The sequence below is a fragment of the Tiliqua scincoides genome, chromosome 14 (genome assembly GCF_035046505.1).
Source record: "Tiliqua scincoides isolate rTilSci1 chromosome 14, rTilSci1.hap2, whole genome shotgun sequence".
NCBI lineage: Eukaryota > Metazoa > Chordata > Lepidosauria > Squamata > Scincidae > Tiliqua > Tiliqua scincoides.
Window position 1 is genome coordinate 8567643 of NC_089834.1, and position 15712 is coordinate 8583354.

Here is a 15712-nt window from a genome sequence, read left to right on the forward strand (position 1 = left end):
GCACAAGGAAACAAATCTTTTCCATCTATCACGATGCGTCTCAGGTTTTGTTTCTGCAAACAGGAGGTGGGCTTAAGCAGGCCAGGATAAATCCATGATTCCACTTCAAGAGAGGCTACCACATTACAGGAAAAACTTCACACACAGTTGAAAGGTTGAGCTGCAAGGCTCGGACATGTCTGAGGAGTAGCATTGGACATGGACTGAGAAGAGCCACTAGGAATGAGAGCCTCTCATCAACATGTTGCAAGAGTAAAATAAGACAAGGGAAAGAAGATGGGCATTTTTGGGGAGGACATTAGCATTTTATCAAATTTTTATCCTAAGTGGGGCTTGCTTCCAAATTAAATCACCCCAAATTTGGACATCAGTTGAGTTGGGATGCAGAACAGAGGGAGTCTACCTACAGGTCCAAAAGGTATAAACGTATAAATCTTTCACTAAAACAAAAAATGAGAAGGGAAAATAGGGTTGGTGTGTCACTCTATTGACAGGTCAGAAGAGCAGCCCTGCTGAATCAGGCAAAAGGCCCATCTAGTCCAGCTTCTTGAAGCTCACAGAGGCCCACCAGATGCCTCATGGACCACACAGGACAACAAGATACCTGTATCCTGTTGCCACTCTCTTGCACCTGGCATTCTGAGGTAGCCTATTCCTAAAAGCAGGAGGTTGCACAACCCCATCATGGCTTGAAACCTGTGATGGACTTTTCTTCTTGAAATCTGTCCAACCCTCTTTTGAAGGCTAGGCTAGATGCCATCACCACATATCTCATGGCAAGGAGTTCTGCAGACAAATTACATACTGGATAAAGAAATATGTTCTTTTGTCTGTTCTAACTATCCCAACACTTGCCTTGGGCGCCCTTCGGGGAAAAAGGGGGAATATAAATCTAATAAAAACACACTCAATTTTAGTCGATGTCCCCTGGTTCTGGTGCGTGAGAGTGAAAAGAACATCCCTCTATTCCAATCTATCCAACCCCTACATAACTCTGTATGACTAAATCACGACCTACTCCCCACCAGGCATATTTTTTTTCCTAAAGAGCCCCAAATGCTGTAGCCTTTTCTCATAAAAGCTTCACCATCATCCAGTAGAATCATCTGAGCCATTCTGGTGCCCATCTTTCTGTTCTTGGGGACCAGATATGGTTACCACTCTGGTAGCAATGGCAACATATAGCTAGGGTGGGCAGAATGTAGACTGGGATCTACCAGCAAGTCTCTGGGCCATTTGCAGTACAAAACTCCCACCGGCAACAGCAACAAGGATCCCCCCTCCTAAAAAAAATCAAGCAATTCTTGGTTTAAATCTTAGGGGAAACCAGGAAAAGTTTTTGTGTAAAAGGACTGCTCCAAGCCACTGTTTGGCTCCAGTTGGCAGGCTTGAGGGCTTTAGAAAAAAAACAGAGCAGATCCCACACGCCTAAAGCCCACCCCTGCTGTACAGTACATTGTCTGTGGTTTTTATGGCTGCAAAACCCCAAGACTTCATGGCCAGCTGCTATAATGAACACGCAGAAAATTCTGAGGGCATGTTTGTTGCTAGATAGCCAACACCTCTTTCTCATTAACCTGTGGAGAAATGTGAATGCAAGAAGCCCCTAATGTGTTGATGTTATCCATTCTTCTTAAAGGAAACAAAAAAATTAACAAAAAAAGGTGGCAAGTGTCATAAAATATGTCAGATGCAGATTAGTAATGCTGCTGTATACAGAGTCTGACTAGGTCAGTCTAGTCAACCCTGACTGGCAGTGGCTCTTCAAGATTTTCAGGAAGGGGTTTTTTTCTAGCTCCACCTGTAGTTACAGCCAAGGATTGAACCTGAGCCCTTCTACATATAAAGTAGGCAACTCTGTTGTTGCGTTGAACTGTGACACACCCTTGGTTATACCACAGTTGGCCTTGGACAGCAACACCTCTGTACCAACACTTAATTAAAAAAGGGACAGGAAAGAAAAAAGGAACCGAAAAGGAAACCAGGATAAATAAAAATCATAGAACTGACAGCTTCTGCTACAGTCATGAGATTAAAGCTGCACTTCTCAGCATGTCTACTTGCAAATAAAACCCACTGAACCCCTTTGGATTTAATTTCTGCATAAACATGTATAGGGTTGCACTGTACCTTCCTCTATCTGTCATATGCTGAACCTGTGTACACCTTCAACCTTGACCCTCATCTGACAGGACACCCAAGCAGTGGCCGAGTTACCATTTTGTTTAGGGCAAGGGCTTTTTTTAAAAAAAGAAAAAAGAAAAAAAACCAAGATAAGAAAAAGTGATCAGAGGCAAGTTGTTACAGGACTGGCCTCCTGTAACAATTGGGCAGAGCAAAAAAGTCATCTCAGCATGTGCAGCCAGGCTCGGCTCTGAATGACAAGCTGCATCTATCCAAATTTCACCTGCTGTGCAGATATTAAAAGGCTCAGGAAGCTGGCCGTTGTCCTTTGCGCCCGGTTACCCAAGCAGGAAGAGAGAGGTGTATGGTGAAAAAAATTAAAAGCACGCACTCACAACACAAGCTGTAGTTAAAAGTGGGTCCAGTGCCTGGAAAGGGTTTGAAATATTGAACTTCAGACTGATTGTGCCCACAATTTTTAAGGGCCAAGTAATAGCCTGATGGTGCATCTGTCCCTGGGGCCAAGCAGTTCTCCGCCCAGTTCAGCTGAAGGGCTGGACCGGAGACTATCTGGGGCCCCCACAGAAGCTTCTCTGAGGGCCTCAAAAAAAGAGACAGGATGCCAGGAAACAGACAGGTCGCTTATCTGTAACTATAAAGTCTTTGAGTGGTCATCTGTGCAGGAAGCTGCCAGAGCTCTGCCAAGTGTTCTTGGGGGGGAGATCCTGTCAACACCATATGCCTTGGGACTGGGAACAACACTGGATCCCTCAGTTTCTTTGAGGCCTGCTCCTGCAGTTCAAACTGTGGCACATGAAGACAAATCACAGGCAGTTAACTCTACTTAATTCAGCAGAGACACACAACTCAGCAGGAGCAACGGTGGTCAGCTGCTGCCAGGGCCTTACCTTGATCAGTTTTGGTGGCCGGCTTCCAGTTTTCAGCACTAATTACTGGCAGACAAACCTGCCCCTTTTCATCGATGTTAGGGTGATAGATCTTTGTTTTAAACGTAATCTTAGGAGGTTTGAACGGATACTCTGCTGGAAAGTTGATTTCGATTCTGAACGCACCCTTGTCATATGGAGGATTGTCCTGCAACGAGAAGAGGAAGACATTAAGGGAGGCCCAAGGTTGGACTGGTTCCCCAAGGAATGCATGCTTCAGAACTGCGAAGATCCCTATGATAATAAAGCTCTTGCTGTACAATAACTTTTTCCCATGAATATAGGCACACTGCTGATATCCCACCAGATCCATATGATTATACAGAAAAGATCTTTGATGGATGAGGAAGAAGTCTGCTAAGAGCAAAACCCTGTGGGATAATATTTTTCAGGATAAGCTGGTTACCCAAAGCTAGAGATTTATGTTGCACTACTGCTCTAAGATGGGGTCTACTGCTCTAAGATGCCTGCAAGCCGCACCCAGCCCTCCACATAAGGTCATGCAGCCCACATGGAACACAGCTTGGGAGGCAAAGGCATCTGCCCAATTTGCTGCGCACTGGACAGGAACGGCAGAGTGGCCTAGCTTGGCAACCCAGAAGTTTGGCGATGACATCACTGTTGAAAGTCTGGCCCCTTTGCTGAAAAGGTTGCTGACCTCTGCTCCAATATTGGAAGCTTATTCAAATAAACCTCTCTCCTGCAACAGAACTGCAATTACCCATGTGCAGGACACAACTCATGGATTGGCTTTTCATCATTCTTTTGTACATGTTAGTGGTGTCAAAGTACCTGGGTTTAAAGAAATGCCTTACTATGGCTTGTGTTCTGTGAACAAACCCTCCCTCCCACAATATCAAGATCACTTAAATGTGAGAAGAGGGAACGCCTGGATCCTTCCATGATGTCTGTGTAACTTATCCCACTTAGTGCACCTGGCTATCCCAGAGAACATCCCTCAGCCAAGGAAGGCTCAAACACATGCAGAGTGCAATTCTACACCCTGCGTTTCATTACATGTGTGGCTTGTGTCACTATTTCCTTAACTCTCATTCTTTTTCACACACTCATGTGTCCCCCTCCACCCTGCTTCTATATCCCTTCTGACAGTCTTTCCTCTCCCTTTTTCCTCCCAATTTTTTGTACCTCTTGCCTGCCCACCCACCCCGACCTCCTGACTCTTTCTGCATAGTTGCCAACTTTGCAAGCACAGTGTTCTTCCCCTCCAACAGCCTATCGTCACTTGCTTTTTTTTTGAATGGTCTGAATGTATACACAGAAGTTTAAATACATAATACATGCCAACAAAATCACACCCCACAACAACAATGAATATATTTGAAGAAACATTGACAATAAGCATCAAAACGTAGTCATTTGAGACCACCAGGGGTGAAAGAAAAAAAGATTTAAAGTTTTGTTACATCTCTGTAAGTCTGAATCCAAACTGAGCAGCAGCGAATCCACCACACAACTAGTTCAGCAAACTCAAGGAAGGTTGGCACGTCCCCTGGCTAAACAGTAACACTCCAAGTCACACAGCCAATCAACTCCTGAAACCGAGAGTTTCAAAAGCACTTTCCAATATCGAAAAAGGTCTTCTACATAAAGGGAAAAAAGTGAAAAGCTACACTGGGTGTGTTTGCACATATGCAAGCCCTTGTACCTAAAAGTATCTCTTTGGATCAAAGTCAAAAGTGCACCCACAGTGCCATATACAACGTGGCAGTGGCAGCAGCGTATACAATGTAAAGTGGATGGCCCACTTCTATGGGAACTGAGAACCAGGAAGAGGGTCGGCAGCGGAGCACCACCAAAGCTCAGGGACATGGGGACACTTTCCATATAAAATCAACACATCAGAGCACATTTACACATTAGAAGATCTAGTTCTACTCTAAGAGGCAGTTAAGAACACATTTGTTCCTTCGTCCATATGAAGGGCTGTCATACGGAGAAAGACACAAATTTGTTCTCAGTTGCCTCAGAGTAGAAGTAGACCCAATGGGTACAAGGGGCAAGAGAGGAGATTCCAGATGAACATCAGGAAGAAATTCTTGATGGTCAGGGACAGTTTGACTGTGGAACAGATTACCACAGGAGGTTGTGGATTCTCCCTCACTGGCAGCAGAGGCTTGACAGGTATCTGCCTGAGAAGCTTTAGGTAGGATTTCCTGCCACAGGCAAGGGGGTTGGACCAGATCATCTTGTGGGTCCTTTCTAACTCTATGGGACTATGAACTCTGCAAGCTAGAAGAGGCAGTTCACAGGGGATATGGGCTCCTCTGTGAGACACCAGTCATGGATTTCAAGTTGGAATCGCTCCCTCTTCACTCACAGAAAAAAAAAGACCCGGCAACAAGAAGCCTTTTCCCACAACTGAACCAAATCTAAAGATCAAGGCGTTAAGCAACCACTTGGGACTTTCTCCAGGCTAAATGGGGAACGTCATCATTAATGCTTACTAATGCTTATGGTGCAATCCTAGAACATGCAGCTTTGCTCAGAATCTCGTGGCAATGTCTATAACCTCTTAGGTCTGGTCCCCACATGCTGCAGAATCTGATGGTAAAATGGACCACACCACTTCCAACCACGGGTGAAGAATATTATTTTTTAATGCCCCAGGGGGTAAAAAAAAATAAAAAAATAAAAAGGATTCCCTGTGGAGAGTTATCATAGCATGCAAAGTGTAGGGGAAAATGTGGGGAAATCAAACTATGCTCCCCTTGCAGCTTGCAGGGGTACATTCCAGTCTATCACCTCAGTATTCTACTACTGCATTTTCCACTTATGTATAAGACTATATTCGAACCCAGTTCACATAATACACAGAACAGAATTCTGGGTGTTCCATTGGGTGGGAGAGATCTTTTTTTATATACTCCCCACACACAGAAATTATCCCACATATAGTAAAACTAGTCAAATCAGGAACAGGTCTGTGCTAAACCTGTTCTCAAATCCATTCATTCAGCTACATGGAGCGAAGGGACTCTCTTTCTGGGCATGGGGAAGTACTGCAAAATATAGTCCATAGTCCAAAGCAGAGAAGTCCAGAATTCTACTCATTTCAGTGCGTCATGAGAAAACCATGCGCTGAAGAATCAGACAGAAGAGCTGGAGCCAGACTCCAGTTCCACCTCGGTTCAATTTTCAAAGACTTCATAATGAAATATGACCAACACCTGGAGGTGGCCAACTACAAGGCGGCCACACATTTATGGCTGTTTAGCATAGATGCTCACTGCAGGAGTATGAAGCCTGCTTGCAGAAGAGCCACTTGTTGTTCCTGGACACGGACCTCAAAAGGTGCTAAATTGTGCCCTCTGACAAAAGGAAAAATGAAGAACAAAAAGATCACCACCAAGTGGCTCCAGGTAACCTGGCAAAGTGTGCAGCTGGAACTAACAGCAAAAGAAACTGACTTCTTGGCCCTAGTTGCTGATCAAATTCCTCAGATGCTCAAGATAGGATTAAGATTTTAATGCAACTCAAAAGCTTGTGCTCTGTTACACTAACAATCCAATGCTAAGCTTCCCCCTCCCTCCCATGCCCCCCCAAGCACAGACAGTACAAGCATTCCACGGTATCTGCAGAGGATACATTCCTGCCCCCCCGCAGACACCAGAAACCACAGATAACAAGGACCCTATCTCCACAGCCACGCCCCCCGACCCTTTCACACCCCATTCCCTTTGTTTATGTGGATTATATTTGTGCAAAGTCATAAGGTGTCTTGCCTGTAGAAACACTATGAGCAAAACGCTTACAGCCAGCCCAGCAGGCAAGCAGGTTGCATCCTAGAAGGGAAACTCAGAGGAAATGTTCACTTCCTGTTTCCTGGTGCTCTTAGTGTTCCTTCCAGGCTGCTTGCCTGGCTATAGGTTTTTTCCTTTGTACAAGTAAGACACTTTATCAACTGTCACAAACATAACCCACATAAAAAAAGGTAATGGGGCATGGGAGGGATGGGGGGGTATGGGGAACCAGATCAGCAGATACCAGGGGCACCTGTACTGGCAAGGCTGACTATCATTCCACTTTAAATAACATTAGACATAATATGTAAAGGTGTATAATCCATGCTGAACCATCATTTGCCAGGACATGTGGGTAACTCTTTAATGTCATAGGAAGCAACCTTACAGAGTCAGACCCTCCTTTCACCTAGCTCAGCACTATCAAGTACTGAATGGCAGCATCTTGGTGGGGTTCCAGGTAAGGGGACTTCCCCACCCTAGCTGCCAAGGGCTAAATCTAGAGCCTTCAGAATGGCAGGTGCTCAGCCATTATATTACAATCCCTCCTACATAACCCAAAGACGCAAGCCAAAACTTCAACTTGGGGGGTCAGCACTTGATTTGGACAACACAGAAAATGATGTTTCTGTGTTGACCTGGAAATGAGGAGGGGCAGCACACAAGCCCACAGTACTTTCCTGATCCACCAAATCATACCCAAGATGTAGTCCTCCATTATGATAAGAATTGACATTTTACATCCATCCATCCCTCCCTCCCTCACTCACACAAAAGGAATTGTCTTTAAGAACATAAGAAGAGTCCTCCTGGATCAGGCCACAGGTCCATCTAGTCCAGCTTCCTGTATCTCACAGTGACCCACCAAATGCCCCAGGGAGCACAAAATAATAATAATTTTATTTTTACCCCGCCTTTCTCCCTGAAGGGACTCACAAGGCAACAAGAGACCTGCATCCTGGTGCCCTCCCCTGCATCTGACACTCTGAGGTAGCCTACCTCTAAAACCAGGAGCTTACACATACCTACCATGACTTGTAACCCGTGATGAACTTTTCCTCCAGAAATTTGTCCAATTCCCCCTTAAAGGCATCTAAGCAAGATGCCATCACTACTTCCTGTGGCAAGGAGTTCCACAGACTAATTACATGCTGGGTAAAGAAATATTTTCTTTTGTCTGTCCTAACTCTCCCAACACTCAGCTTTCGTGGATGTCCCCTGGTTCTGCTGTTGTGTGAGAGGGAAAAGAACATCTCTCTATCCACTCTATCCATCTCCTGCATAATTTTGTATGTCTCAATTATGTCCCCCCTCAGGTGCCTCTTTTCTAGACTGAAGAGCCCCAAACACTGTAGCCTTTCCTTGTAAGGAAGATGCCCCAGCCCAGTAATCCTTTTGGTTGTTCTGCACCTTTTCCAATTCCACTATATCCTTTTTGAGATGTGGTGACCAGAACTGGACACAATACTCCAGGTGTGGCCTTACCGTCAATTTGTACAATAGCTTTATATTATCCGTCTTATTCTCAGTACCTTTTCTAATGATCCCAAGCATGGAATTAGCCTTCTTCATTAGTCTTTGTACAAGCATAACTTTTTTCCTATGCCTTTATTGAATCACAGATTTTGATTGTCTTTGCCTACCTTTATTGAATCATAGATTTTGATTGTCTTTGCCTATTATGGTCTTGTCAGCTAAAGGATAAAACTGTAAGAGTCAATGCCAGAATCAAACTTTGAGAATCAAAAGTTCTCCAATAAGGCATAGAAAAAAAAGTGACACTAAAGTTCAGAGATATAAAACTGAACACTGCAACTTTCCCTGTAAGATCTTGAAATGAGAACCACTAACAGCTTTCAGAAACAAGACCATCTGACTACAGAATTCAAGTTTTATGTATCACAGAATACAGTTGATAACCTCCTTCCATGAAGACTATAATCACCAATTCATTCTGACTGGCAGTGGTTCTCCGAAGCCTCATGCGAGTTTTCTCCAGCATGTTTCCTGGTCCTTTTAATTCAAGATGCCAGACCCTAGAATCTTCTGTATGCCAAGCATGTAGTCAGCCTCCCAATGAATGGCAGCAGAAACTCCACCATTCTCAGAGAGGGATTCCATGCCCATTTAACAGGATGATAAGAAACCTGGCTTACCCGCCCCTCAAGCTTGACGTAACAATTGGATTACAGCCAGAATGGAAGTAACTCGTAACCCATTCCAATGAGTCACCAGGGGAAGTCTCTAAACACTAGGGAATCACCTTCCACCCATGACTAGGCAGCCTAAACAGCTAAGGGACAGATTAAGGTCTCTTCCTTTGAGGCAGTGAGCCTAAAAGACTCAGCTAATTTGACAAACATAAATTCCTCCTAAAATGTTCAGGATGGATCTTTATCATGGCAAGCCTCTAGGTTATGGCAACAATGTTTTGAAGTCTTTCTGAGGGCCTAGTGTGACATGCTCTTCTTCCCTTGTTTACCCCACACCCCTCTCCCACATGTCAATTTCCAGACTGTAAGCTCTTTGAGGCAGGGACCTTTCTTTTTACTCCATGTAAAGTGTCATTTACACTGATAGAGCTATATAAATTAGTAATAAAAGAAGACTTGACTGAGTCTGGAAAATATCCATTTCAGAATCTCCCCCCCCCCCCCAAAAAAATTATGTGAAAAAATTCTCGTTCAATTTTTCTGTAGCCCTTTTCAAGTGATAGTCAACTAATTAAGTTTCAAGTAAAAATACCTACACAGCCATGAGGTACAAAGGAAAAACCAAATTAAGATGGGAGAGCACAAAGTCTGCTCTCTTTAGTTCTCACTTGTTAGTTTCTCCACCGTGGGTATATTACTGGAATTCCACCCCACCCCACCCCGCCCAAAAAAGGGGATTTTGTATTTGCCCATATATAGAGTAGGAACCTGTCTTGCTCATAAATGCTTCTTCAAAATTTGCATTAAGAGAACCTACAGGTTCTGAAAACAACAGAATATAACACGGTTTTTTACAGCACTTAAGTTACCTCCTGGCTCCATGGAACCAAAAATATTACAGGGAACAAGAAACTCTTCTATGCCTGTCTTCCTGCTTACTCAGCAAGCTGTGTTTTTCTTGTGATGAAGGACCTGCTGGAGGAGGAGAAGGAGCCCTGCATGAAGGCAAGATGAGTTGGTGAAAACAGCCCATCTTTTTTTTCTCCCTTTGAAAATCAGCACCATGCAAGGACACACTTCTATTGTCAAGATGGGATTTTCATTTCCGTCCTTGGCTCGCTTTATGCGTGGAATAGGTGCTTGACTACAAAAGCTCCTGAACTACAATGAACAAGCCCATCTCAAAAGGTGCCACAACGGTTTATCTCTCACAGAATAATAAAGCTATTCTTCTGGAAATACACAGATTGAAGTACCTATATATTAAAGGAGACTTCATCTCTTTTCCACAGCAAGACTTTTACTGCTGAGTAGGTGAAACTCTGTTTCCATCATCCAAGTACTGATCAATTAGGCAGGACCCTGTTATGGGTTCCAGTTCCTCCTTAAAGCAAAACTGAAACTACAAACTATGCTCTGAAAGCTGTAGGAAACTTGATCTCAAATGAAGGAACGTCAGGAAAAAAAATATTTTCCCTTAATGTACAAGAAGATAGACAGCTTACTTGTTCAAGCAAAATGACAAGATGTGAGGCAGAAAACTTCATCCAGATTTCATAAAACTAGCTCTGACACACATTCATGAAGAATTCTGGGGTCTGTAGAAGGAGCTAGAAATAAACCTTGAGAAGGTCAACCTGCTCCCCAAACACCAGCTAAGGACTAAAGAAGAAGAAGAGGAGGAGGAGGAGGAGGAGAAATAAACTCACACAGTTCATAAGACAAAACCTGAGGCATTTTCTCAGTTGAACCCAGAACCTAGGTCAATTTTTTCCTCCGAAACAGCACTTGTTTTGACAAGACCCATATATTTGTCCTACCACTTTTGAAAGTGACAGGTTAAACTCTGTTAAGGGCTCCCCTTAGCAAAGACAAAGAGCCCCATACAGTATCCCTGAAATGATAATAAGTTGGTTTTCACACTCACAGGAACAATAAGCCCTTGCCAAGTCAATAAGTTAGCTTCGTCAACTTGGATATTACGGAAATTCTTCATTCCACATTTGCGGATTTCTTCAAGCTCCTGTAAAAAAACACAGCAAAGGGGCAGGTTAGCAAAAACTGCGAGGTAGAGCTATTTGTTAACAGATCTGGAAGCATTACAGTTTATTCCCCCTTTCAGACTGAATGAACTGGTTTCACGCATGCACACACCTAGTTTTGTATAGCTTAGAGTTATTTTATTTGAAAACATTTCTACTCCACCTGGCCCAGTCCATAGACAGTATATAATAAAATGAAAGCTGTTTTAAAAAAACAAAAGCAGCACATCAGATAAAACAAAAGCAATAGAAACAGCATCAAAACCATCCCAAAACCCACCACCCAGATACCAAGTAAAATATCCTCACTATAAAGGCAGCTATTGGCCAACCCCCACCCTAAATCAAACAAAAAAGCCAGGTTTTCACAGGTTTATGCGTCACACAGCTACCTTTATCCAGGAATTAAAAATTACCTTGAGTATAATATAAAATAAAACAATTTTAAGCACTGGAATAAACTGTACAGGTAGCAACTCTATCCATGGATTCCGCATCTGTGGATTTGACTCTCCGCAGGTTCCAAACCCACAGGTTTGCCCCACTGAAGACCTCCCAGATGCAACCAGAACTTTGTTCAGGACATATCTAAGATGTTTTCTGAGCCTCAGGTTTTTCTTGGCCTCTCCAAGGTTCAGAATGCTGCTGGGCGCCCTTTCCAGACCTGAAAACCGCCAATTTCATTATTCACAGTTTTCTGTATCCACAGGAGGTCTGGGAACAGAACCCCTGAGGATAACAAGGGTATAAACATGTATTTATATTTCTCTTGCACTAAAAGATACACATGCCAGATGCAAAACAAGGAAACTATCTAAACAAAACTTTTAAAAGTAAATATTTACACTGAGTCTTATATCTATACATTTGCATAACATAGACAAGCACTTCCAAGTTCCATTAATTTCAACTCTCCCACTGATATTAATGGGTCCTGAAAACACTCCCATTTGCTTGAATAGTGCCCTGGAGCGTTCTGAGGGTTCCACATACATTTAACTAGGTAACTAACCACTGCCACGTAAAATAGGTCAACATTATTATTGCTGTATTACAGAAGTTGGGGCTTCTGTAACAGAGTCCAGGAGTTGATTGCTACGGCACAGAGCAGCCTGATTTAAATTAAGGCAATCAAAACAACTGATTTAAAATTACTGGGGAGGAGGGGGGAGAAACAGATTTAAGTCAGTTTTTCATTTCAGCAGTGTTTCATCATGAAACAGAAAGTTCATGTTTGTTGGTGGAGTCATAGATATTTCTAAGGTGAGAAGAAAATGTATTTCAGAACTCAGGTACCTGAAGGGCATTAAAAATGGAAGGGATGTCCTGCTCACTGGGACATCAAATTCTGTTGCTAGTTACAGAAATCCCTAGTAGCCCAGAAAAAAAGGGAAGGAGCGAGTGCTCAAAGAGTGGGTGTGGACGAGCTCCCTGGGGCCACCACAGACACATGGTTAAATTTAACTTATATGTCTCCCATTCCCCACCCCCCAAAAGATAACTGCTCAAGGAGGTTTACAATGCAATTAAAAGCAACAAGCCACAGCAAATCACTAAAGGAACATAAAAAATAAAAAAGTAACAGGACGACAACAAAGGCAACTCCATGACAGAAGTTTTTGAAAAGCACACCTTAACCTCCATCCAGTGAAAAAATCAGAGTTTTCAGTTGGCATCAGAAAAGACAAGCAATAGCTCTCTATTAATAGTCTTCAGTAAGGAACACTCAAGTAGATCTAAGCATATCTAGACTTGGTGAAGAAAGCTTCATGCGTACTCATGAAGTGTGCTCCCCCAACCTTGTGTTGTCCCAACACGTCTGCTTCCTTATGCACATTAATAAAAGATATGGCCATTGCTCGATCAGATGGCAAACATCTGGACTGACAAGTCTGCCCAGGGAAAAGCAGCCACAATCTGAGCCAGAGCAGTTTATCGCTGTATTTCCACAACAGCGAACATTACTTCTTGCTCACTTACAGAGACTCCTGATCTAGTGCAATTAAACTGGTTGCAAGAAGCACAGGTGCCATAGGGGAGGGGTGTGCACAACCCAACAGCTTCACTGTCAGAGAAGCCAAGACTGCTATGAAACTGAGGCCACACAAACTGGCATAAAGGAAGTGCAAATGAAATACATGCTGTCCAAACTTACAGGAACAAAGGACACTAATTCATTTTTTGAAATACATGAGGAAGAATATCCCACACATTAAGGCAGTGCTATTCAAACTGGGTGTCGCGACATAAGAACATAAGAACAGCCCCGTTGGATCAGGCCATAGACCCATCTAGTCCAGCTTCCTGCATCTCACAACAGCCCACCAAATGCCCCAGGGAGCACACCAGATAACAAGAGACCTCATCCTGGTGCCCTCCCTTGCATCTGGCCTTCTGACATAGCCCATTTCTAAAATCAGGAGGTTGCGCATACACATCATGGCTTGTACCCCGTAATGGATTTTTTCTTCAGAAACTTGTCCAAGACGCTGCAGCCTGAGGGTGCTGGTCTCTGCCCCCTTAAGGGGCGGGGGCAGCCTATAGGCAGGGGAAAGGCAGCAGCCCGATCCCCAGGATGACGACACTCAGGGGGCTGCACGGGCTTGGGTGCACTTACCCAAGCCTCCTGCAGCCTCCCCGGGGTGCAGGGAGCCCAGCGCGACTTCTGGATGTGAAAGTGGATGCTGAGCGATCACGCTCCACTTCCGCTTTAGCAGGGGCGGGGCGCAATCGCTCCGCATCCACTTTCCCTGCTGCTGGGAGCTCTGCCAGAAGTTGTGCCAGGCTTCCCGCACCCCAGGGAGGCTGCAGGAGGCTTGGGTAAGTGCACCCAAGCCCCTGCAGCCCCCGGAGCACCTTCCCCCCGCCCCCGCTGCCTCCTCCCCCTGCTCCTGCAAAGACTTACTGGCTCTCAAAGTCTCCCAGAGAGTTTGAGAACCAATGCATTAAGGTCTTGGGCTGCAAAGCAAATGTTTTGCAAAAATAAAAGTTGGGTCCACTGATATCCCTTGCACAAGCCCCCAACAAGGGCCACCCTAAGTACAGCTTCTTCTTTTGCCCTCCTCATTAACTGTGTGATAGAAGGAGAATCCATCTCCCATAACAACTGGCCACACTTGTCTACAAGGCCTGCCTCACAGTCTGAGAAGCCTTACACCCAACTGTAATAATAATAATAACTCGGTATTTATATACTGCCTTTCTGGTCATCGGATTACTCCTCTGACTTTATTCAAGGCAGTTTACATAGGCAGGCATTTCTAAATCCCTCAAGGGGATTTTTACAATCATAAACGGTTCTCTCTTTCAAGAACCACACAACATTTCAGATGGATCTTCTGGGTCTGATCTCACTTCTGGCCTCTAGTGCCTCCCACGCAGGCTGACAGCAGCTCCATCTCTCACATGGAGGGCAGCCAAGAGGCTTCTTCGCTCAGAGCAGATGGAATAACTCAGCTCAGCTTGTCAGCTACTTCAAGGTCTCGCCGTCAGGGAGCTGCCGGTTTTCTCGAACTGGCGACTTTCTGATGTTATCTTTGGGCTAACGGAGGCTCTACCCCATAGACCAGACCTCCTGCCCAAGCAAGGGCCAAGGACCTGCCAAGGACCTCCTCCTATATCAAGCAATCTTATACCCTACTGGTCCACCTAGCCCAATACAGTCACCTCTGACTGGCAATGGCTAATTTCCAGCCCTGCTACCAGATTTCATTTTAAAATGAAGACACCAGGAACAGAACCGTGCTCTATAGCTGAGGAGCTATGGAGCCTTCCTGATTTAATTAAACCAAAGCTGTCACTGGCAGATAAGATTAGTGACTAGTACCAAAAATATCTCGGCAATCTGGTCTTACCATTGGTGTCCACTCTCATAAGAACTCAAACAACCAACAGCTCTTAGCATCAAAGATTCCCCCCCCCCCCCGATGCATTACCACTGAAGAACCCATTGGAAAGGCACCTCAACTGAAATATATTATATGGCTTAATGAACCTCAATTGAAATCTACTGTATGGCTCAAATGCCGTATTGAGCATCCAGATCTACAAATCTGAGGTTGTCCATCCCAAGCAGACCCAATTAACAGAACAACTCTCAAGTAGACACTTTGGAAGCTGCTAAAGAAATATGATCTAATCACTTCCTTAGTTATAAACTACTTTCCTCGTCCTAAGCCAATAAGCCAGTGTTTCTCAAACTGTCAGTCAGGGCCCACTAGATGAGTCACCATTCATTTCAATATTTTATTTTTAATATATTAGACTTGATGCTACCATGGAATGAGACTGCATTTGGGGAAATGTTACAGACCTGTACTTTTAACAAGCTACTATGTATATTCTTTTACCAATGATAGTAAATGGGACTTACTCCTGGCTAAGTGTGGGTAAGATTGCAGTACAGGATTGTTTAAAATGTTCCTGCTTGATGATGTTACTTCCAGTGCGTTCTGACAGATTCTCATTCTAAAAAGTGGGTCCTGGTGCTAAATGTGTGAGAACCACTGCAAAAAGCAATTCTGAATTCAAAAGTAGTTTAAAGGACTTCCTAACAAAAGCAGACTAGAAAGAGTGAACACACTAAAATACTACCAACTCTTGCCAAAGGAAACATGATGTACTTAGATATGCTACCGCAACACACGCACAGACTGACACCATAGTAATGCCTAAATGCCTTAAGA

The 15712-nt window shown here is 44.0% G+C and overlaps 1 protein-coding gene across 1 annotated transcript in view; it reads right to left on the reverse strand.

Moving 5' to 3' along the window:
• The window catches only part of UBE2L3 (ubiquitin conjugating enzyme E2 L3), a 30446-nt gene that overhangs the window by 2229 nt on the left and 12505 nt on the right, over positions 1–15712 (reverse strand). The window contains exons 2-3 of the mRNA XM_066609933.1: positions 10913–11008; positions 3033–3219 (exon numbers count right to left, since the gene is read on the reverse strand). Of these exons, the coding sequence (XP_066466030.1) occupies positions 3033–3219; positions 10913–11008 (283 nt within the window). The remainder of the gene's footprint in view (positions 1–3032; positions 3220–10912; positions 11009–15712) is intronic.